The sequence below is a fragment of the Chaetodon auriga genome, chromosome 22 (assembly GCF_051107435.1).
Source record: "Chaetodon auriga isolate fChaAug3 chromosome 22, fChaAug3.hap1, whole genome shotgun sequence".
NCBI lineage: Eukaryota > Metazoa > Chordata > Actinopteri > Chaetodontiformes > Chaetodontidae > Chaetodon > Chaetodon auriga.
Window position 1 is genome coordinate 16,008,912 of NC_135095.1, and position 22,758 is coordinate 16,031,669.

The following is a 22,758-nucleotide window of genomic DNA, read 5'->3' on the forward strand; positions in this document are numbered from 1 at the left end:
TTCTCTCTCGAGAAACGACACTCTCACAATGTAGTTAATTAGGGGATGCTTTTATTGCTTTCTGGGACTCAGGTTCCTTTAATTAAGGAACACAGAATTGGCTTTCGTTGGAAGACGCACGCTTGATGAATACGATAAGAGCTGCGTTCGTGGATTGACTTCCACTGTAACTGGCTAAATGACGTTCCATCAGGCGTTGATGAAATGCCGGAGCGACTGTAGGGTGACAAATGCATTCGGGGTTATGAGGGACAGGTTTTACAGTATATTTATTTAGATTTCTTTTAATCAGAGCTTCCATTTGGTTCCTTCAGAGAGGTGATTGCTTATCCCTGTGCTTTGCCAGCTTGAAATACGAACCTGTCACATCTCCGACACTTCCATTAAAACACTGTCTTCTCGTCTTACCTCGGGTCTGGATTCGTATGTGCGAGGTGAAAGTAGCTGGAATGTGCCGCAGTATCCTCGGAGGTTTAAGCCGCTGACGAATGCGAAGGTTAGCGTTCTCCCACGTTTAGTTTTGAAGTGTCAGCAGGATTTTCGAAAAGAAGTGGAGATGTTGTCTGTCAAGTCAGTCACTCAGGCTTTGAGTATTAACACATCTGGCACCCGTGAAGCCTTTCTAGGTTTATAAATAGTCGTATTAATGGTTAAGAAATCATTAACTTAAGCTTTATGGATCAGTTACAGTCAGTTAAGGTGAGAAGGTTGTGACTGATTCAGAAGAGCTGCACAGCATCTGGACCATAAATTAACAAGGTATTAGTGGATTTCTCAGAACCTGGCAACCCAAAATTAGCCGTTATTGTAGTTCTTAGCCAGCCTAGAAAACATTTCTAGATGTTTAATAATGCCATTAATGAGCTATCAGTTCAGATTATTTGTAAACCCTTTTTGAGTATAAGATTTACAAATTCCCAACAGTAATTCAATCAACATATGTAATATATAAACCCAACAAACAGGCTCTGACTCTGTTTAATCTCTGTATAGTTTCATCTTCTTAAAGGAAATGCTGCCGGTTTTGGGTGGCTCATTGTAAACAAGTCTCATCCAGTGTCACCTCCATTACCACAGCGCTCAGAGGCGAGGCCAAAGCTGTAGATCCCAAAGTTATTTCAGAGCATCACTCACTGTTTTTCCCTGGAGGAGAGTGCTTATTGATTTTGTCAACAGAGCATCGATTTTTCTCCTCTCCCTCTCCCCTCGGACCTTGGCGAAGAAGAAACCACAGCTGAATGCTGGTGAGCAAAACCCCAAAGTGATAGACTGTAATATACTTTTCTGTCTTGATGGGTCTTTTTGGACTTTTTCAGATAAAGTCTTCAAAGGGCTGGAGTTTGACCTGGTTTATGTTATCTGTTGGTTTGTCGGATTTCTGACCACTTTAGGGATAATTCCTAAAATGAACCGTGACATATTTGATATGTTTTTCAGTATTTAATGTTTTTCAGGTAAGTCGGTCCAAATTGCCTCTGTCAGAAGGATTCCTTTGCTTTTCAAAGTACTAAACGTTGCCAAAACCAAAAGCATGCTCCTGAAATTGGCTCATTTGTCTGTTATTCCTCTCTATTAAAATGAGGGGTGGGCTGCCAGGTGTTTGGTGTCTGCCGAGAATGAAGGAGCGACGATTATGACTGCTGAAGGGAGAAGTCTGTTGCAAGGTCTCTCATTATTTTCCGCCCATCTGGACGTCATGTTGTCGCTCCGGTACTTAAAACATCCCACTTCTCCCTCCATCATTGTGTGTGTGTGTGTGTGTGTGTGTGCCCGTGTGTGTGGTACCCCTGTGCAGTACCCGTATGTGCTCCAGGGAGCTCTAGCTGACTGCTGACGGTACTTGAGATAGGTGTCAGTGTGTTTGCAGATGGCTGTCACTGTGCTGCTGAGCTGAGGCAGTCTGTAGGTGACTGCTGCTTGTCCGGTTTCTCCAGGCAGGTCAGTGCAGCAGAGCAGCGACATATGGTGGAGGAAACAGAGACTCATCTGCCACTCACATCAAATCACCTTTTTTTGATTTAGCAACTTAAAACCAGTTTGAATCATAAAAAGTGAACTGAGCAGGGTTTCTGCAGGTCTTAAAAAGCACTTATTTTAGTTTCCTCACAAACAAATCTTCAAAAATATGAAGGTGTTATAAATAATAATTAGAAGAATATAAAATAATAGGCAGTAATGTCAATTATTTAATGTTTTCCTACATGAGTTTAGCAAAAACGAGCTGGAGAATCCCCAGTACTGTTGTTCCAGACCTTGAACCTCATGTGAAATTCATATGATGACTGTAAATTAATTATTTTTAATGAATCCATCCATCCGTTCAGTTTGTGTTGCTTAATCAGGCCCATGTCACGTTTAATGATTAATCGATGGCACAATCAGGAATTGTTGTTGCATACTGCTGGGAAGTACTGACACAAGTGTGATATTAACGTCAGTGGGTTCATGAACTCGGTGAATAATTCTCTTACTGTGGAATCTGTTATGAAACAGGAAGTGAATTGCATTGCAGGCGCTCAGCCCTTAAACTGTTCTTAGATCAGTTTCCTCATTTCAAGGCAGCTGCTGCTTTATTCAGTTTGCTGCACGAAGCTCGTTTAAGGTAGGAAATCCATCACGTGGAGCGTTTTGTTGTCTGTCTGGCCTGGTGTGGTTTTAAAGTAGCATTAAAACATATCATCTGTCCATAAAAGTAGAATTCATTTGCGTCTTTGAACAATTTAAGCTTAACAGCCCAAATGATCTCACTGCAGTAAAATGTGCAGAAACCAGGTGGTTAGATGTGTCGGACAGTATTATGATGTGAAGCTGCTGCTTTGCATCGAAAGGAGCCAGTTCAGAAGACGGTAAATTTTAAGGTAAAGGTACGAACAAGCCCAGACTTCATGGTTCAAACACATCATAGATCAACAAATGTCTTTCCCACCTTCCCACAAGCAAGTGAACGCACCATCAAAGAAGAGTTTTCTAATCGGCCTTCGGCATAAACACAGTGAAGTGACACTGTCCAACCTAAGTCAAGACATCTCGTTATGGCCCTGTTTTATTTTTATGCTGTCTCGAAGGTTAAAAAACTCCTTGAACCTGCAGACTACTTTGAAAAAAATGGAAAATAACTTAAAAATAATAATAAGAACAGCCAAACCCTTCTTTTTGTTTTTGTGGTTTGTTTTTTTGACATTTTAATTTGCCTAAAGGTTATAACATGACAAGCTGTGTGAGTCTGCTCAGGCTCACTTCTCTTCACACAAAAACAACACGGCTCAGCTGGGGGGCATAAAAGAAATGTTTTGACAAAGACGGGGTTTCTGGGAAATCGATAATTTCACTGTGGGATTACTGACAGGTGGTACGAAACTTCACATTAAAGACGCCCTCCCACTGTCGTTCTCTAACCCCTGAACTCTGAACGTTCATGTCGAGTTTAAGCAGTGAGAATAAATCCGAACACAAAGACTAATTTCATCCTGTTTTTTAAGGTAACAGGAAAGCATGTGAACAGTGTGCGTCCATCCCCGTGAACCCGTCATCATCATCATCACTTGTCATGCCCTCCACGCTGTTTATGTCTCTCAAGCGCACCTGGCGAAATTACCGCTGCCCTCAGTCCCAGCAACCTCTGCGTTGGCGATGATTGCCGTGGAAGTGTCAGATGTCTGAGAATCTTTTGTTTAAATGGCAAGTGGGAAATGCCAACATCTGTTACTTCCACTAAATTGGTTGAAGCTGTGCAGTCGTGTCTCGTCCTGCGAGTCAGGACCGATCGTTAAGAGTCTGCCACTTCTTGATGGACCCAGGCGCTGGCTTAGGTGCTGATCCGGTGTGCCAGCTCTGCACGCACACACATTTTCCTGCTTTTATCTCACCTGTCAGTTGCTGTAATCACTTTTTGGCACTCCGGTTCAAATGCTGCTTTGGCCCACTTCGCTGAAATGTTGTTTTCTTCTCCTAAAGATGCAGCATCGTTTTATTTCTCTCAGAAGTTTGATCAAACTCTTCCCCGTTTGCTCTTTCCGCAGTGCCGTCATGGGCCATTGTCTCTATTGCCTTTGTGGCAATCATCCTGGTTTTAGCATGCTGCTTCTGCATCTGCAAAAAATGGATATTCAAGAAGAAAAACAAAAAGAAGGGCAAAGACAAGGGCAAAAATGCCATCAACATGAAGGACGTGAAGGACGGAGCCAAAACCGAGGTAAAGACTTAAACTGTTGCTCCTTAAACTTCAGAAACCATCCCTACATGCTAACTTAATGCAGTCTAAAACACCTGGACCCTCTGTGCATGACGTTACAGTAGAAGTTGAAAATGTTTTGTCTATAAATACATTTTAAATATATCATCTTTTGCTGTGTTCGACAGTCATTTTTGTTCCATAGTTGTAGTTCCTCAAATGCCGTATGGTGGCACATTTGATTGGTCATATTTGCAGCAACTGGACAGCACATTCAGTTTTGTTTTTAACAGTACGAAAATAATTTCACTTCAAGTCAAAAATGTCTTTTTAATGCATTGACTGCCACTGTACTGTATGTATTTGTCCAGTGGGGGAAATAAGAAGTCAACATGTCAAATTCAGTTCATTAAACATGTTTCCAATGCAGCTATTCACATGAAATTGAGGCCAGACATTGGTAATAACTCAATCAAACTACACAGATAAAGGATTTGTGGCTTTCTAATGCTTAAAAAAGTTATGTGCAATAAAGTGGAATGAAACTCCTCATAAGATTTCCACCTGGGCAGTCAGGAAGTTAGTGAGGAGAGTAGCCAAAGAGGCAAGAGCTCCACAAAGACCTGTGTGCGCTCCACCACCACGGCCTCCATGCACCATCACCCCGGAAGACTCCATTACTGAAGAAAAGGCACGTTTGAACTCATTTGAAGTTAGTTATGCAACATTTAGAGAAGCCTGAGAGCGTCTTGTGCTCAGACGAGCATCTTGAAGCTTCATGAAACGAAGGCTTCTCCACCGAGTGTTCAGTAAACGTCAGGTAGCCTGTTCAACGCTTCTCTCCAGTGTCATTCCCACTTTATTGCACACAAAGTTCTGATCTGTGTATTTTTAATGAGTTAATGCCAACATCTGGTCTCAAGTTCATGAGAATCTCTACATTGGAAATGTGCTAAATGAAACAAAGGTGTTGAACACTCATTTCCTCCACTGTTTGTATTACGTGTTTATTGATGCCGAAGAGATAGGAACATTACGTACTATGATACTTCACCGCTTAATTGAAAAAGAACTGAGTCTAATTACAGGAGAGTTAATGGAAGTCATTTAAATGGCTTCAGAGTGAAGAGAGAGTATTTCGCTCTCTCTTCTCTTCTCCTACTTTTTGTTCCTGTGAGTGTTTCTTTTTGTCATATGAGGACCTGCTCACTTGTTGAAGAGTGTGAGTAGCGTTTGCCGTGTAATGAAGTGGTATCCACCCAGAGAAATGACATCACCAAACCATAAACAAATGGGAGGGGATTTAATTAAACTCTACCTTTCAAACCCGTGACGGGAGGTGATGGAGGCGCTGACACCTCAGGTGGAGTCAGCGCACTAATTGCACCAGCGGAGCATCATTATGCTGCCGTCCTCGGTGGAAACATGTACAAAGTGTGTTTAATTTGCTGCAACATCTCTGCTATCAGAGGTGGATCGGAACAGTAGACAGAAACCACTGGCAGTGTTTTCATACTTCATTTGACTCACTTATTGTAGAAGACGGCGTAAATTAAACCTTAAAGACTCACTTATTTTCTTGTGCAACAGAGAACAGTCGGAAGCTTTAACAACCAGCAGGGTCAGTGATACAGCTGCAGTACAGTACATCACCTGGCTTAGAGGAGGAGATTTTCCATTAATTTCCAATATCCTGACTGTCTTTGAGGCTCGTAGTTTATATTTCCAAATCAGCATTCATCACAATAAGGACCCTGGTTATTGGTCTCTCTAATAACTAATCTCTGAGATCGGTGAATGTGCCACTTCCGAGGCAAGCGGTCATTTCTCCTGGTGTGCCCAGACTCTGGTGTGTTAACTCCTGTGTGTGGTTGTTTTAATTTGTGTTTCTTCCTTCTATGTCCTCCTTATCTGTGTTGTGTCTGATGACTGTTCGGGATGGTCACTGGCGGTAGGTTCCTAATTGCTGTTGGATCTTCTTAAGCCTGCTGCTCTGATGTTTTTTGTAGCCTCGTGACAACAACTTACTCCCGTAGAACCAAATATATGTAACTATGCATACAGTACATGTATATCTACTGTATATATGTGCGTACAACCTGCATATGCACATATATATGTATGAGAGAAACACTGGGTGCGCATTGACAAGGTTGAACCATGCTGATGTTTGTGCCAAGCTAAAGTCTCCTGCCTTTTGAATCTTTAATTTCCATTTCAAACGAGTGGCGGCGAGCAAACGTAGAATGATTGAGAGGCTCTACAAGTAAATGTTCTTTTGAAACTGGTGATGAAAAGGAAGCTTTTGACGCACAGTAGCATTTGCACTCACAGCTGTCGACCTGGGTGAAATAAATCACACCTCTCCTGGAGCACAGAGGCATAAAAAAGCTGGATTAACCTCATAAAACCATAGGAAATAAAGGTTTGATAAATTAAGGGATTTTATTTCCTCAATCATTTTACCTGCTCCACTTCTCCCTCTTTCACGTGTCAAAGACAACCTAAAGACCACTCCATTTGGATTCGCTCCCAAAAGGCGGAGGCAACGTGGCTCAGCGGAAAATTTTGGAAACCAATCAGTGTTGTTCAGCCTTTCGCTTTCACATGAGCAACTTGACAATCTGATAGGAGCAGGCCCCCCCGATGTACATTACAACCCCTTTTACCAACACCTACCCACCCACCGCTGGCATGATGCTTCTAGCTACCATCGGCGTAGGGGATAACATAAAGCTTCAGGGGTTATGATGGCAATGTGACTGTATGTCTGAGGGCGTAACCAGACTTGGGAATGGGGACTCACACGAGAGCACCGGTTTGTCCCACAGAGAATGCTCTGCATGCCTAACGAAAGAGACTTCTTGGAAGGCAACTTTTGACGCTGAATGAATGACCTTGAGATCTAGTCCTTGCCTCTTCAATCGCATGTTGGTCTTATAACAAACTCCTCCACCCCCCCGCCCCTCCTCCCCTGCCCCCCCACCAATGCCACCACCTGCTACCCTTACCTCAGTGCCAGGCTAGCGAAAGGGCAACTCCACGTCTCACTCTCTGCCACCTCAGACACTTCCCAGTTGATATGTGTTTTTGCCAGAGACTCGATCTGCCTGAAATAACATCAACGGAATTGTCTTACTGTGATCTTTTCCGGAAGCATCTCTCTCTCTCTCTCCTTCTCCCTGTCCTCTCTCCATGTCTCTCTGCCCTCCCCCATTCTTCCTCTAATGCCTGCCCATTGCTCTCATCTCTGGCGCCATCATTTGATCTTTCCTCCCTTTAGACAGAAACACCCAGAGATTGATAGAAAAGCATCATCAGGGGACCAGGCCCGGGGCTTTAGTGCATCACAGAGCATGTCCTGGTGTTAACTGCTATGGTGTTTTAGTGCTTGCTTCCCCCCGTTTCCCCCCTAAAAACCATAAAACAAGTGGCAGCTTTTGCAGGAGTAGGTCCACTGGCAGGACCTGGGCGGGGAACGGCTGGCTGGGTGCTAGCAGCAGCGACAAACAGGCGACACTGACTCTTGGTGGGTGTCTCCTTCAGGCCTTGAAGGATGAGGAGGATGCGGAGACAGGGCTGACTGAAACGGAGAAAGAGGCCGAGCCCAAGGAGGACCAGAAACTGGGCAAATTACAATACTCCCTGGATTACAATTTCACAGAGAATACGGTAAGGATCTGTTCTCCGAATCTGCGTGTGTGTGTCGTTGTTTCGAAAGTTCCTTCGTAAGTATGCTCACACTTCTGAGGTGGTCCAACTCTTCGTCTCTCCAGAGATTTAACAGGATCTACCCAGGTTTTGCACAACATTCTCCTTTTGTCGCATTCAATGGTCACTGGAGCTTGAGAACAATCTCGCAGGAGTATCATGCCGCTTGAGTTTGTGCATTCGCCACTTAGCCTTGTAAAGGATGCAGTTCACTGTGGGGATTTAGTCCGCCTCTGAATTTCTTTCTTTCTTTCTACTTGATTGAAAACAGCCCCTGCAGATATCCATCTGCTTTATTTTTCCCAGAGACTGAGTTTTAAAAAGCAGAATGAGGAAGCACATCAGCTTCGTGGCGCCAGATGTTGTGTGACAGATAATAGATGCGGTGCGTGAACACAGCGCTGTCCCTCACTGGGCTAGCTAACTCCCCATTATAAACAGAACTGACAGCCTGAGATTAGACAGTAACACTCACTGCTCCTACACACAGTCACACACTTGCACAATTACATCTCCCTTTCTACACAAAGAAAACTCTAAAAAAGTCGAAACAAAACTGTTCTCATGGAGTTTTTATCCTCTTCACTGGTCAGCGATCAATACTTTTCAGCCCTTAACTTGTGCGAGAGTCAGTAATGGTGCTAATCAAATTTAAGACCATTAAAGTTCAGTCAATCAGACCCTTTCTTCTTTCAGAGAAGTGTAGAGTCATTTCATAAAAGGGGTATTATGTGGACAATATTACATTGGCAGAGTTGATCTGTCATGTCGTGGGAGGCAGTGACAGGTCTCAGGATGAGGTTCCTGATTGCGGCGGTAATAACCTTCAGAGCGGAGCTAAAGTGTAATGAATGGATGACAGTTTTCACGCTTTGTGACAGTGACCTCAGAGAAGCCGGGCTCGGCTCATCGCCGCTCCGGCTGCCTCTGAAGTTAAAGGAGCTCAGGACAGACAGACCTAAAAACCGGGCGAGGCAGCCATTCATCTGACCCACTTTCGGCTCGGTGACGGGCGCTGTCCAGAGGCACGGAGGCCTTCAGGAAATGCTTTTTTAACCCAGACCCTTTGAGCGCATGCAATCAGTGTGAGCACCGTGGAACTGCTGCAGGTGGAGGCTTTAAGGCCTGCCTGTAGGTTTGTTTATGAAGCAGGAGGCTGTGTGAGATTCCAGTTATTACTGAAGAGGTGGCAGCTCTGAAAGAGAGGACTTTATGGAGAACAATGATCGTCTAATCTTTGGGTAATTTGCAGTCATTTGATCACCATTGAAGCATAAAGATGGTGCTATTTTCTGATGAAGAACCAGCCCAGTACCCCTGGAAATCATGGCCATACTGTATAATTGAGCAGCACACAGTTTAAGGCTGAAGTATACTTGATATGAAATACTCAGTGTGTCGTCTGACCACGTCTAAAGGCAAAGACCTCTCAGAAAGGATACACTTGAAAGCGGGGCAAAAAGCTGGCCGTCATGAAGGGGGCGGAAAACCGCTTCAGACAGCTTCCTTGAAAGCATGTTTGTTGCTGCGCTGATTTGTGCTCACAGAACGTAACAGACGTAGTGGTCTGCAGGAGGAAGAAGGGAGCGAAGGAGAGACCCTTCCCACCTTCGTACTAAACCCCACAAACTGCTCACCTCCGTTTGTGGACAGTCGGATTTGGAAAGTCACAAACGTTTCCTGACAACATTAAGCTTGAGCACTTTGACAGCCATGTGCTGTGTGTAGCAAAGTTAGGATGATAGATCGCTGTGATCTGCAGGGTTTTAGCCTTCCTTTTGAAAAACTAACTTCTGATTTAGGGTCTGAATCATTTGCACCCATAAATCTATGGTATGTCAAAGATGAAGGGCCCTCAATACTAGCAGCCAGTCGGCGTAGTGGGTCATGAATAATGAATCCCAAACAGCCTGTTTAAGTTGTCATCCCAGTTTGTCTCAAAAATTAAAAAATACGCCTGATTTAAAATCCTGCCACAGGACTGATAAACAGTGTATATGAACAGGAAAAGAGATGATGGCCTAAAAAGGGGAAACACTGACTTGTGTGTGCACAGAGACTGAGGCAGGAAGATCAGGCTGAGTAGGAAGAGACGTGCAGATTAATGTCAGGTCCTCGTGGCGATGAGTCTCAGCTTTGTTTCTGTCTGTTAACCACCACAAATGGCTGCTGCCCCCGGTGTTGATGATTCTGGGTTTATACACTAATGAGAGGAAAAGGTTTTGTAAAAGATCCAAATCACTCAGGGAGCGACGACGCGGCCGCATCAGGCAGATACACAGCAAATGAACCACAAAGAGCCCTCTCAGCACAGCAGGAAGGGAATTATAATGTCATTCCTACTTTCAACATCATTACCATTTCCATTGCTCTTTTTGCAGGTCAAGAGCAGGCCGGCTGCACTGTGTCCAGGCAGAATATGGAGAATTTTAAGCTCATTATTAAGAAGGGATGAATTTCAAAACAGTCATTTCTTTTTTTATCATTTATTTCAGAATCCCCCCTAGACAGTTCATTTCACACAAATCAGTAAATACTAGCCAGGAAGAGGACTGTTGGTCCTCTCTGGATGTGTGTGTGTGTGTGTCAGTCACAGCAGAGCCATGATGCACTGGGACAAAGCTCTCCAAGATAAGCTGCCAGGGGCCGAATGGCCACCCTGAACAGTAACACACAAACAGAGAGGGGTTAACATCAGCTTAGTTACACAGAAACAGCCTCACAGATGTGCAAACACAAAGCCGTGGCTGCTGCTCTCTTCACGGTCAAAGGTGTGACTGTCAACAGTCAGGTGATAACAGGTGGAATCAGAGCTGAAATATCAGATCGTTTGATTAGTAGAAGGATAGAGTTGATCAATGGGAGGAGATGCTGGTTCTGATTGAAGCTGCAGTTTTCTCACCAGAGCAATCTGTACTTTCTCTCCACTGTTAGCACCACATTTAACAGCATCTGAAGCTCTGTGATTGGACGTTTCTTGCCAAACTGCGTCGTGGGTGGTGTAGTTACCTCACGTTTTATGCACACAGGCTTGACTTTATTCAGTCAAACACAGACAGTCCAAACCACAGAAGGATCAGGGGCGCCTCTACATCTAAAATTGATAGGTCTGTGTCACAGACTGTGTGCTATAAAGAGGTCAGAATCTCTTTTCTGGCATTCGTCATTGTGAAAGATTGAATGTCACCTACACCTCAACAGTCCTGTAACAGATAGTTCTCCACATCGTCGTGAACGTGTCCTGTGGCGAGGGTCCGGTAGAGGCTGGCATGAGCTTCCAAATATGGAAAGAAAAGATTTATGTATTGAAAAATCAATATTGCCAATGATTCAGCAAATGTATTTTTATTGACACGGACGTTACACGTGTTGAGGAAAAGCTGTATGTAGGATACATCTTGTGTGCGCGTACAGTGGAAGTAGTCCAGTATTTTACATATTGATCACCAGTTTCTCTCTGTTTAAGCTCATTAGTAGTCACTTGAGGATGTGGGATGAGTAGTTTTCACCATTTCCATGAGTATGTTTTAGAGTATAAATTATTAAAAAAACAGATAATTGAATTGATTTAATAATAACTATTAGTTGCAGCTCTGGCTATGATATGTAAATTACACAGAGTGGAGCGCATTCAAGAAATAAAACAGTTAAATGAAGTGGTAGCAGCTGGAAAATTACCATGAAACACCAAATTACTCTAATCGGTTATTGTAATTTAAGGGGGTTTTCCTCAGAGTCACTCCTTTCACTTAAACCAATTTTGAGGAAATTAGGATGAGAAGGTGATTTTAGGAAAAGCTTTGGGCACTAAGTGATATTTGAGGAAAAAAGAGATGAAGTTTATGCGTGATTTCACTTTCAGGAGTGTCTCCGCTCGGTCTGATGTTGAGCAGAGGTGTCCCTAATGAGATTTGGGAACACCCGTCCTGAGTTGATGTTGCGAACGTCAGCTGCAGCGTCGCACGGCGCGAGGAAACATACGATTAGCTGAAGAACAAATCCGCATTTCCAAGCACTTCCTGCTCTTATCGCTCCTCCGAAGCGGCGTCTTCTTCCAGTAAAGATGGTGTGACGTGCTGCCTCTGCTGCAGACTGTGCTGATGGATGGGTGCAAATCAGAAGGACAGCATGCAAGGATGAATTACTGCACTCAGAGTCCAAGTGTCACTTCACAGCACTGCAGTGCTAAACATGGTTACACTCAGGTTCAGGTAGATCACAGCTGGAGTAGGTATGTAAATATTTCGCAGTAAGTGACGGTGAGAAGCTACACAGGTGCAATTACAGAAGCTATATTTACGTCAAAGTGGTCCGTTGAAGTCCATACAGGCCGTCATTTCAGCGCGTTTTCAAGGTAATGTCAAGGAAATGTTGTGCACAACCTGGGGAGCGGTTAATTAATGGAGCATGCCTCTTCCTGTCCATGATGTCCTCATCTGTATTCACCACGGTCATGTGTGATGTTTGTTTGCATGTGTTTACAGCAATCTGTGTAATCAATACTTCATTTCATGAGGACCTTTCCCTGACTGGAATCACACCACCATCCAACACAGATCTGTGCAGTGTAGAGCTGAGGCAGCGTGTAATACGGGACGTTAACCTGTGCTGTAGTCAGTTCAGGTGTGGGTGTTAATGCTCACATACAGAGATGAAGGACAAAGTAAACTCACCTCGTCATCACATCACACATGAACTCATCATATATAGCATTGTGAACACTAACAAACTGTGAGGTACATGTAGTTCTCTTGGGTTTTAGTTATGTAAACGTTTCCCGTGGACAGAGGAACTCTGCAGGAAGAAATCATTTAATTAGTCGAATTAAACATTAATGTGTGGAAGCGAATTGCCAAGAGTTTTTAAAGCTGAAGCATCGGACGGAGGCCAATATAGAAGCACAGATGGAGCTGTGATTAAAATAGAAACATTAATTGATGAAGACTATGGTGCATTCGTTGAGACCAGGACGTGATCCTGGGAAAGCTCTGCAGGCTAACTTAGCATGAAAGCTAGGTACACGTATTTATATGTAGATTTTTAGACTTTCATTTGTGTCCACATCTGATTCAAGCACACCTTTTTTAATTCATTCACCTTTTCCATTTGAACACCACTTGGTTGTTTGGTCTTCCTGCATACTGGTGGTGATTTTCCTCATGGTGCTCACCAGCCGGAGGTTAGTGTTCCCCACCTTTTTATTTACCCCTGTGTCACTGGAGGCACCACACAGGAAGCTGATGCAGCTCCTGACAGCTGTAGAGCAGCATGGCTGAGTGCCCTGGTCAGCCTCCAGATTGCTGCTTGATGGCTGCCTGATAGGAAGTTGATTGACTGACTAGCTGGGCCTCCTGAGAGGCCTTTGAGTAGAAGCTCTGACTGGCAGGTCAATCAGCCTCCCAGGCCCCCTGTCGTGGTTATCAATTATTGGCCTTATGTGAAGAGAAACAGCCCTCTCATTCCTACTCTGACACATCCTGACCTTTACCATCTCTGGCGCCGGCTGACATAACCTTCGAATATCGCCGCCATATCCCAGAAAAAATGACACAGAGTCATCATTACGAAAGAATAATTGTGAGTGATATCAAAAGAGAAGACATCCGACTAAAAAAATCCCATCTGAGAGCAACGATTAAGAAATACTTCCAGCTTCTCTTTGAGGATGTTGGTGGGATGAAGGTTGGAGTTATGATCGCTGTCATTAGCGGACAGTCTGAGATGCCCTCTCTCACTTTTCAACCCTTGGTCTTCCTCTTTCAGCTCATTGTGGGGATCATCCAGGCTGCAGAGCTGCCTGCCATGGACATGGGCGGCACATCTGACCCATACGTAAAGGTCTACCTGCTGCCGGACAAGAAGAAGAAGTTTGAGACCAAAGTCCACAGGAAGACCCTCAATCCTGTCTTCAATGAGCAGTTCACCTTCAAGGTACGCCTCCCACCAGCTACTGAGCATTTGCTTTTTTGGCGCTGGAGATCTTTTGGTTCCACTGACAATCTGATTTGCATGCAACCATGGATGCTGGGAAGGTGTGGAGACAGCAACCAGCTGGCACATTAACAAGCTCCTGACAGAGTCTCCCTCACACACACACACACACACACACACACACACACACCGAGGCTCGCCGTGATTGGGATTAACGCCGGCAGATGCACGGCTACACCCCAGCCTGGCCTCGGCCATAATGGATGCACGGCTGACGCTCAGCGGTGAGGAAAGTTTTGTTATTCATCCGGCGGTGAAGAGCGCAGGTGTGTGGTGTAAGCTAAGCATAATGTGATGTGATATCCATCTCAATACAAGCTTTATTTGTGTGGGTTTTTTTTTTTTTTTTGGCCATACTTGATTCCAAGTCTGTGGGGAAAAAACAAAACAGGACAGGTGATTACAAGCGCTGTCGAGATGATTCTGTGAGATAATGTCAAGGACAAACCAGAGTCTTATCTTTCCCTCACTCTTCTTCTTTTGTCTTGTAACGAGCCGTTTCCATGTAATAAGTTTTGTCCCAAAATTGAAGGGAATCAAGCATCACAAGTACCCCCTCCAACACACACACACACACGCACACCTCATCTGTCTTTCACCTATCCTAGCTTGTAGGCCTGATAACACACATCTTACTCTTCTTGCCCTGTAATTAAGAAATATCACAAACCTTCTATGGAAGTCCAGGAGTGACAACATTAGATTAAAATGTGTGAGGCTGAAACTTTCTTCACAGTTGGAAAAGCTTGTTACAGTCAGAAGGCTGAGAGGACTTTTTTAATGTCTTTTCATGCTTTCAGGTTGTAGAAAGTCCTCTTTTCAAAGAGATGCTATTTTATATGGAGGACAAAACGCTGTTCAACCAGGCTGACGACCGAGAGGGCGGAAAGAGACAGAGAAGCTCACCTGTTGCTGTTGTCGTCCTGCTCAGGTGCCCTACGTGGAGCTCGGTGGTAAGACGCTGGTGATGACGGTGTACGATTTTGACCGCTTCTCCAAACACGATGCCATCGGCGACATCAAGGTGCCCATGAACAAGGTGGACTTCAGCCACATAACGGAGGAGTGGCGGGATCTGCAGAGCGCCGAGAAGGAGGAGGTGAGACTTATGAAACCTGTGCGGGCAGAGACACAGCCCGAAAGTTCGATCACCGCAGAGAAAATGGGAAACGAGTGGGTTTGAAATCATTTTGTGACCCCCGTCTGTGCGTCAAGGCTCAGATTTGTACATCTGGTCTCTGCTGTTTCAATAATAACAGTGTTTTTATTGGTGCCTGCATAAGTGATATCGCAGTGATTATTTTGCTGTGTTCAGCAGGCCGTTTGTGCTCGAGCCACAGATGTGGCGCCGTGGCTGAAGTAATCCATCTCCCCTGGAAATGTCACTTAATCAGATGTCCACACTTCCCCTTCAATTAATACAAGTGTGACTTTGCAGGCAACAGTTCAGGAGATTCAATTTTCATGGTAAATGTCATGGCATATAGCACATGTTGCCAGGGGAACCTCATTTTTAGCATTACGGCGCTTTGATTTAAAGGTTAATTATAACAGTGTCGAATGGCTGCTGGTGTTGTTTGAGTTGAAGGGCATCACGATGCTTCCTTAGCGTTCGGCCGCACGGCTGCACCTGCCAATTTTACGCAAGGCTTGAACCAGCCGAGCGATGCTTTCATTGTGGAAGCTCAGCGGAGAGCCGAGGGAGAGCGTTGAATCTGGTGCTTTCCACCTTCTGATGAACTGATGAAAACTATTGAGATGCTTCATTATTACATTCATGACTCGAATGCTTTGATCACACTGAGCAGTCATTTGGATACAGATGCAGTGATGCTTTTGTCTGTTTGTCTCAGGAGCTGCACCTCATTGTTTTGTCTGTTTAGCATATTTTAAAGATTGCAAACAAAACTTTGTTTGTCAGTCTAAGTTTAAAAGAAAAGTTTGACATTTTGGGAAATTCATTCATTTGTGTATTTAAAACCACGGGTTTATTTTTGTATTTCGCTGAGAGCCAGGCTAGCTGTTTCCTCCTGCTTTCAGTCTTTATGCTAAGCTAATCTACAGAAATCGCATCCTTGCTGTAGCTTCACATCTACTTTGAGTTTCCCCCCCAAAAAATCAACGTAACAGCTGCAGTAAAGCAACATGTAATGCTCAGATTAGGCGATAATAACAATTGAGGACGAGGTGCAGGATATAAAATCAAAATTCAGTCAGAATACATGTAGGGGAAATTATTGTGTTTAAGTGTTTTATATGACTCCGAAGTCTGACATCTACCAGAACAGCATCAACCTACAACTTATAATCAGTATAAATCAGCAGGAATTTAAGAAAGGGGGCATTTTATTCCTTTATTAAAGAGTCAAGAGACGACAGATGACAAGAAAAGTGGGGAACACAGAAGGGAAATAAGATGCAAATAAAGTCAGCTCTTAAAGTCCCAGAGCTCCACAAAAGTACACGTTTCTGTGACAGGAAGTGGTTCATTTCTCAGACTGCTTCTCTGTTTTTCCATGTTTCTTCTGAAACACTGGATAGTCTTTCCTCTTGAGGCATCCCGAAACATTCAAATGAGGAGGAAGAGTCACTTTCTCGCCGAGCTGTTCGCAACCGTAGATATGTGCAGGCTGTGATTGGGCATCTCGAGTAGACCTGGATTTGTTATAAGACATAATAAGCCAAAAAGGGTTGAGAGCGGCCGGTTTTAAACCACAGAAAGCTCTGTAAGGACTGAGCAGATCAGTCCAAACACACAAAACAAAGAGTTGCTCCTTCAGGTGTAAAGCAGAAAAAATAAGATGAGAGATTTAGTCCATCCAGGTGACTCAATCCTCTTTGGTTTAAGGTCAAATATGAAGTATCAGGTTCTGAACATGCCCTTTAAGTTGAAAGCAGCTGTTGGCCTCTTACAGTCCATAGGACATATTAAAGCGCCTGGTCGCTGCTCTTGACTCGCATAATTAACTGTGGCTGTTTCTCCGCTGGCCTCCGGGGGGGGGAGTGGATTTGTGTTGACTGAAGCCAGGTCCTTCTGATCAGCGTCAGGCCGTTTAGTCCCTGGTTTTGTAGTGTAACCAGTCAGGACAGCGGGTGGTAAATGAAATGCATCGCCGCCTTTTACAGTGCGAAACACGCCGCAGCCGTTTCCAGTGCTCCGATTCTGAAAGAGAAAACAAGCTTTGATTGGAACTTGATGAAAGACTCCTGAAATAAAACAAAGGTCGATATTCAGGTCGGCGTCGCCTCCGATTTATAATCTCTGTTCAAAATGGCCGCACGTAAAGCAGATGTGACCTGAGCGAGAGTTATCGACTGTCTGCTCCCCGTGTTGATGGGGGATGCTCGCCGCTCGCCGCTCGCCGTTCAGCGTATGATAATGAGGCTCGTGTTGTGATTTGTGCGAACCAGTCAAGTGATTGCAGTCAGTGCTTTTCCAGCGAAGTGATGGCTGACAAACAAAAGTGGGAGCCAGCATTAGAGAGCGTTCAAACCAAAATAGTGAAGTGGAAGATTGAAGACATGCAAGGAGTTGTTGTATGATTGATTGGATGCGACTTTGAAGCTCTGACTGATGCGGCGTGATACGAAGCATTGCTTTTGTCACGCCGCGGCTCGGTTCCAATCGATGCTTTTTGTCACTTAAATGTTCATTGAATCTCTTTTTCTGCCTGATGTGTTTTGATCTTCGGCACAAACGCTTTGATAATTTTCCATTTGCACACCACAGCAGAGGAGACACACATGAAACACACAGATAATGAAGCGTTTTCATTTCATAGATTACTGAAGTACTTAAGAGCAGTTTGGAGGTACTTGTACTTCACTTCCTTTTCTGCTACGTCATACTTTTACTCCACTAAACTTCAGAGAAAATATTGCACTTTTTACTTCACTCTGCTACATTTATTTGATGATTTAATGACTAGTTACTCCCCAGAATCACACTGATAATACACACTGTTATCAGCAAATATATTATGACGTATTGTATGTATTCCCACTGAGCTGCATCAATAATGACAAGCGAATGAAAATCTTCTCTTGCTCCATCATAAGTTGTAGCAGCAGCTGCAGAATAAACGGTTTGACATCACGAACCTGCTGCAGCAGAGTTTCTCCCTTCACAGGAACGGCAGTCGAAGTAATGGATCAGTGTGTGTTTGTTGTGATTTCTCTGTACTTATTTTCCGTTCATACACTAAAAGAGCCGACAGCTGGCTCCCAAGATGACTAACCTCGTGAACAGCTTGTCCTGCAAACAGATCAGCAGAACACTTCGGACAAAAGAGTGTCAGGAAATATTTGTGTATTTGTCTCCGAGAGGAAAAGTTTTCATTTTTATTGTGATCTGCTCACGTTCTGGGTCGCTCTATGATGTAAACAAACACTTCTCATAAAAACTGCTGGTATCACACACTGTTCAAAATGTTGTTTTGCACCACCTGTACACCATTTGTTCTGCTCTCTGAATTTTTGCCGCCATGTTTAAAGAGGATGCTGCTGGAGTGTTTCTGGAGGCCCGGCCTCGTGGATTAATTATTTCCTCTGATATCCTCCAGATGATCGTTTTCAACTCTGGACAAAAATCTTTGCTTGTTGCTAAATAACTGCGAGCAAGTTAGCTCAGTTAGCCCTGCAGCTAGTGGTTCTGTTAGCTGACTGAGCTAGGAGCTAAACCTGCACGTGTTCATTTTCTCCCTCCTTAATAGCAAGCTATCCATCAGACAGCGCTGTGTATAAAAACATGTGCACTAAAAGCAAACATCTTTCTATCATGTATGTAAATGTTGTGCATACATCCACCTTTATTCAAACAGGACACTGTAATTACTGTAAGCAGCTTCATAACCCAGTGTCAGTGTACTGTACTTTAACCTTAAAACCACTAAACGCTTCATCTCGACAGCCAGGTACACGCAGCTGTCATTATCCTGTTTGTGGAGAAGAACCCAATTAACATCAACACGTCTAAAATGTTAAAAAGGCAAACCGGAGCTCGAGATCTGGTTGACTGAACAATTCCTAATGTGCTCTGGGGGGGAGTTTACGAGCCTCTCAGCGAGCATCTGCTGCAAGCACGTGACGCAGTAAATTTGGATTTCAGTAGTTGCCGTTAAAAGCGTTCTCACCTCTGCAATGTCTCTGCCCGTCCAACAGCAAGAGAAGCTGGGCGACATCTGCTTCTCCCTGCGATACGTCCCCACCGCCGGCAAGCTGACCGTGGTCGTCCTCGAGGCCAAAAACCTGAAGAAAATGGATGTGGGAGGCTTGTCAGGTGAGGAGAATTGTACTGGTGTGTGTGCGTGTGTGTGTGCGCCCACTGACGTTCCCTCTGACAGGCCCTTTGTCTGTAATTATACATGCACTGCAGCTCACACTAACCTCTCCTACAACTCTGCTAACAACCACCCAAATACATCACTGGTCACAATTACATTTGTCGAGGAAAGACGACGGCTGTGCCCCCAAAACTTCAGACTGTGAGCAAACTGAACTGTTCAGAGCTGATGTGACGACAGTAAACCCACATAGGATTAAGATCAGTTGATGACATTTATCACAACACGGTGTGCACCAACAACATGGGGTCAGGGTCTGCTCCCATCAAATCAAAGAGGAGCCGGCGTTCCATCAGGGGACGCCTTTCTCAGTTTCCCTCTTCAAAGTTTTAATGTCGTGCTGTGAAGCGCAAATGGACGAATCTCATTTTGTAAAAGTGTGGGCAGCGAGTCAGCAGTGTGGGCAAAGGTGCGTAGCAGAGCCAGCTGTGTGCAAATTACAGCTCTGAGTCCAAACACACCTTAATCGCTGTACAATTAGAAAGCTGGCACACAAAGGCTCATGCTGGACTGCATTTTGGAAACCAAGACTGCTGAAAATTATAGTTTGTCCCAGTATAACTGTTTTCCTTTAATTTTGTTCCTGCCAGGCTTAAAAACCCTCGACAGTTTGCTCTTTTTGTTTTCTCCTCATCTTCTGTCACAGTGGAGTTAATATCTTTGGGGCTTTTTGGGCTGAATGAGTCTGATCTTCACCTCCAGCCTCAAAGGGTGTGATGTTGATGTGCTCCTGAGAGAAACCTGATGAAATGTTTCATGGGTGATTTAAAGCTCCAGCAATCATAAAACGACATGAAATGATGCAGAATACACTAAAAACACCTTGACCTCAAGCTCACTTCTCCCTCTTTCTGCCCTAAACGCAGACAGATGACACAAGTTGATGTCGCTTCACACAGAGCCTGTTTTTTTTTTTCTTTTTACCTGTTTACATCCTCTTTGCACAGTAAGCGTGCCTCAGAGTTGATATTGCACACTCTGATGCAGATTGTTACCTCGGTGTGTCTGAGATTGTTTTCGTCTATAGGCGCCTTGACTGCGATTCACACGACGATCCGGCATTGAAACACTGAGGTTTGGCTGTAGTATTGATCATTTGTGCACACGGAGGCCACATGCACTCACTCACAAGCAGAAATATAAAATCAGACATTAAGCTGCCCCCCCCCCCCCCTCCCTCCAGCCTCTCCTTTGACTTTCTTCAGTGGTTTCATTTGAGATTCCCCGGCGTGCACTTCCCTCTCGCCTTGACTCATTCTGCTGCAATTACCATACACCTGGGTCCACTTGCTTTCTGCCTGACAGCCCACCCTCTCCATATAAGCCTAAACATCCTGCAGTACAGTAACACGGCGCACATTAAAAGCTCAGAGCTCCCTTTCATCTATCAGACCAGCTCGAGCAGCCATTTGGCCGGGAAAAAAAGAAACACCTCCCCCGCTGCCATTTTATGCTGCTGGCATTAGCTCTCACCTGTGCCCATTTGCATTGTGGGATTGTCAACATTTTGAGTTGTCAGCCACATCAGCTAGACAGTATGAAAAGAGTGTGAATCTGTTCCCTTTGAAAGCCAGGATTCGCCGGTACAGAGAGGAGAAATAGCAGGGAAGCCAGACAGTTTGACACCACATACCGTATGTCACATTTAATTGGAGCATGTTTTATCCGTGTGCACTGGTCTGTGGGCTTCAGGCTGAATTATTAGCATACAGTAATAGCACAGCGCATGCTTCTAATTACACGCAACCAGAATATACTCTAAATTGCAGTTTGAGTTTTGATTTCGGTTGTTTGCGACTGCTTTGCCGCTCTGAGACCGGGCTTAAAAGTATAGCAGATGGATGAAATAATGGGCAGGTCTGTAATAACAATAATTAGCCTCCATCCACAGGGCGGCTCAGCCAGAGCTTAAGGAGGAGGACAAGTAATTGATGGCCTGGGATCAGCCTTCTCCTCTATTGTCATCCTGTTTACCATGCCTAATTATGGCTCACAGAGGAAGATGTGGGTATTATCATTAACCAATGTATAATCAGAAATAATTCTTTTGATTGGCTCCTCATGAAACATCCCTCCAAATCTACCTCCACGCTCTCACAAAAACACACTTTTAGAGGGATATCTTGAAACGTGCAGTTGGCTTTCGGGGCTCCTCGGGGTTGTCGTCGGTGATGCAGAGAGCACCATGCTGTTTAGCTGTCGCCTCAAAATAATCCGGGCCTCGTTGCAGACGAGTTACTCCTCTCTCTGCTTGAGCCAGCCACACGGCAAAGTGTAGACACCATACGTATCCATTACGTTGAGTTGTGGACAGATTTCAGAGATCCAGCAGGTGGTACAACAGACTGAAGGCTAGAAAGTGAGTTAAAAAAGGAAGTAATGGCAGCAGCAACATTTCATTTAACCTCCAGTGGATGTGTTGTGTTATTTTGTGCTAACGGGCAGTACAAATGTCATTTATTGTCAGTTTAAAGTGGTGTGTTTTACAGTATTTCAACCTACTACAGTGCATCCCCGGCATGGCGCACCATCAAAGGTGAGTCAGACTCCAAAGCGTGTCGGACACAAAGGCTAAGCGTCTTGGAATGAGGACACACGTGTTTGTAGAGGAAGTGGCAGAAAAGTGTTTTGTCCTATCCTCTTTGTACCTGTGAAGACTTCCCAGAGGGCTGTGAGGCGGCACGTAACCAGGTAATGGCTGGCGGTGAGGGAGGTTATCAAAGCACACAGGCGCCGTGTCGGCGGTAATGAAGCCGGCTGCCCCGACCCGGTGCTCCGGCTCGCCGTCAAACCTCTCGGCTGGAGGGTTTATTTGTTTTGTTCCTCTGGCTTTTCGAACTGAGAGCTTTTCTCCCAGTGAGTAAAGCGACAGGCCGGAGGGATCGTTAAGATGACGAACAGACCCGGAGAGAAGAAGGCAGTTTGAAAGAGAGCGTTTGTTTAGCCCCTGTCTGTCTCTGTCAGATTTGTCGTTAATTCCAGAGACGACGCAGATAATAAGGGTTACGGGAAGATTTCTAAGCTTTTAGATAATGAAGAAGCTCATTTAATCAAACAAGACTACAACACAGTATCTTTGAGATCTCCATCAGATTGTAATGAGTCGGTTTCTGTGCGTCAGAGAAGAGTTTCGCTGTAAACGCTGGCGTTCGTGCGCTATGTGTGTCATTCATCGCTGAGCTGAGTGTGTAAAACTAAACCGACAGTCACCCCTGGGTGCACCCACCATGGCAAATCCTAAATGATGGGGGGAAAGCTAAGATGACAGCCAGGCTATATTTGGCACGACTCTGCCAGCGCCCGCAGCAGCCACACTCGATGAACACGGAAGTCTGCGAGCAGGAAGCGAACTCTTTGTTTGGTGGTGTACGTCTGAGCGCGTGATATAATATTGAACCTTGAGAGGCTCGACCCTCGCCCAGATAATCCAAGCTGGCAATTTTTCACGGCCCGAGATACAGACTGTAAGTAACCTCTTTAAAATTAGACAGCTTTAGCGGCTCGACTGAACTCTGCAGCTGATTTGGCTCAGAGCTCATCACT

The 22,758-nt window shown here is 44.6% G+C and overlaps 1 protein-coding gene across 6 annotated transcripts in view; it reads left to right on the forward strand.

Moving 5' to 3' along the window:
- Positions 1-22,758, forward strand: part of syt1a (synaptotagmin Ia) — a 146,533-nt gene that overhangs the window by 114,084 nt on the left and 9,691 nt on the right. For 3 of the 6 annotated variants that reach the window (XM_076722090.1, XM_076722089.1, XM_076722091.1), the window contains 5 exons: positions 4,020-4,192; positions 7,718-7,843; positions 13,646-13,813; positions 14,805-14,972; positions 19,034-19,151. In XM_076722090.1, coding sequence (XP_076578205.1) covers positions 4,020-4,192; positions 7,718-7,843; positions 13,646-13,813; positions 14,805-14,972; positions 19,034-19,151 — 753 coding nt within the window. The remainder of the gene's footprint in view (positions 1-4,019; positions 4,193-7,717; positions 7,844-13,645; positions 13,814-14,804; positions 14,973-19,033; positions 19,152-22,758) is intronic. The other 3 variants (XM_076722093.1, XM_076722092.1, XM_076722094.1) reach the window with 1 other exon arrangement.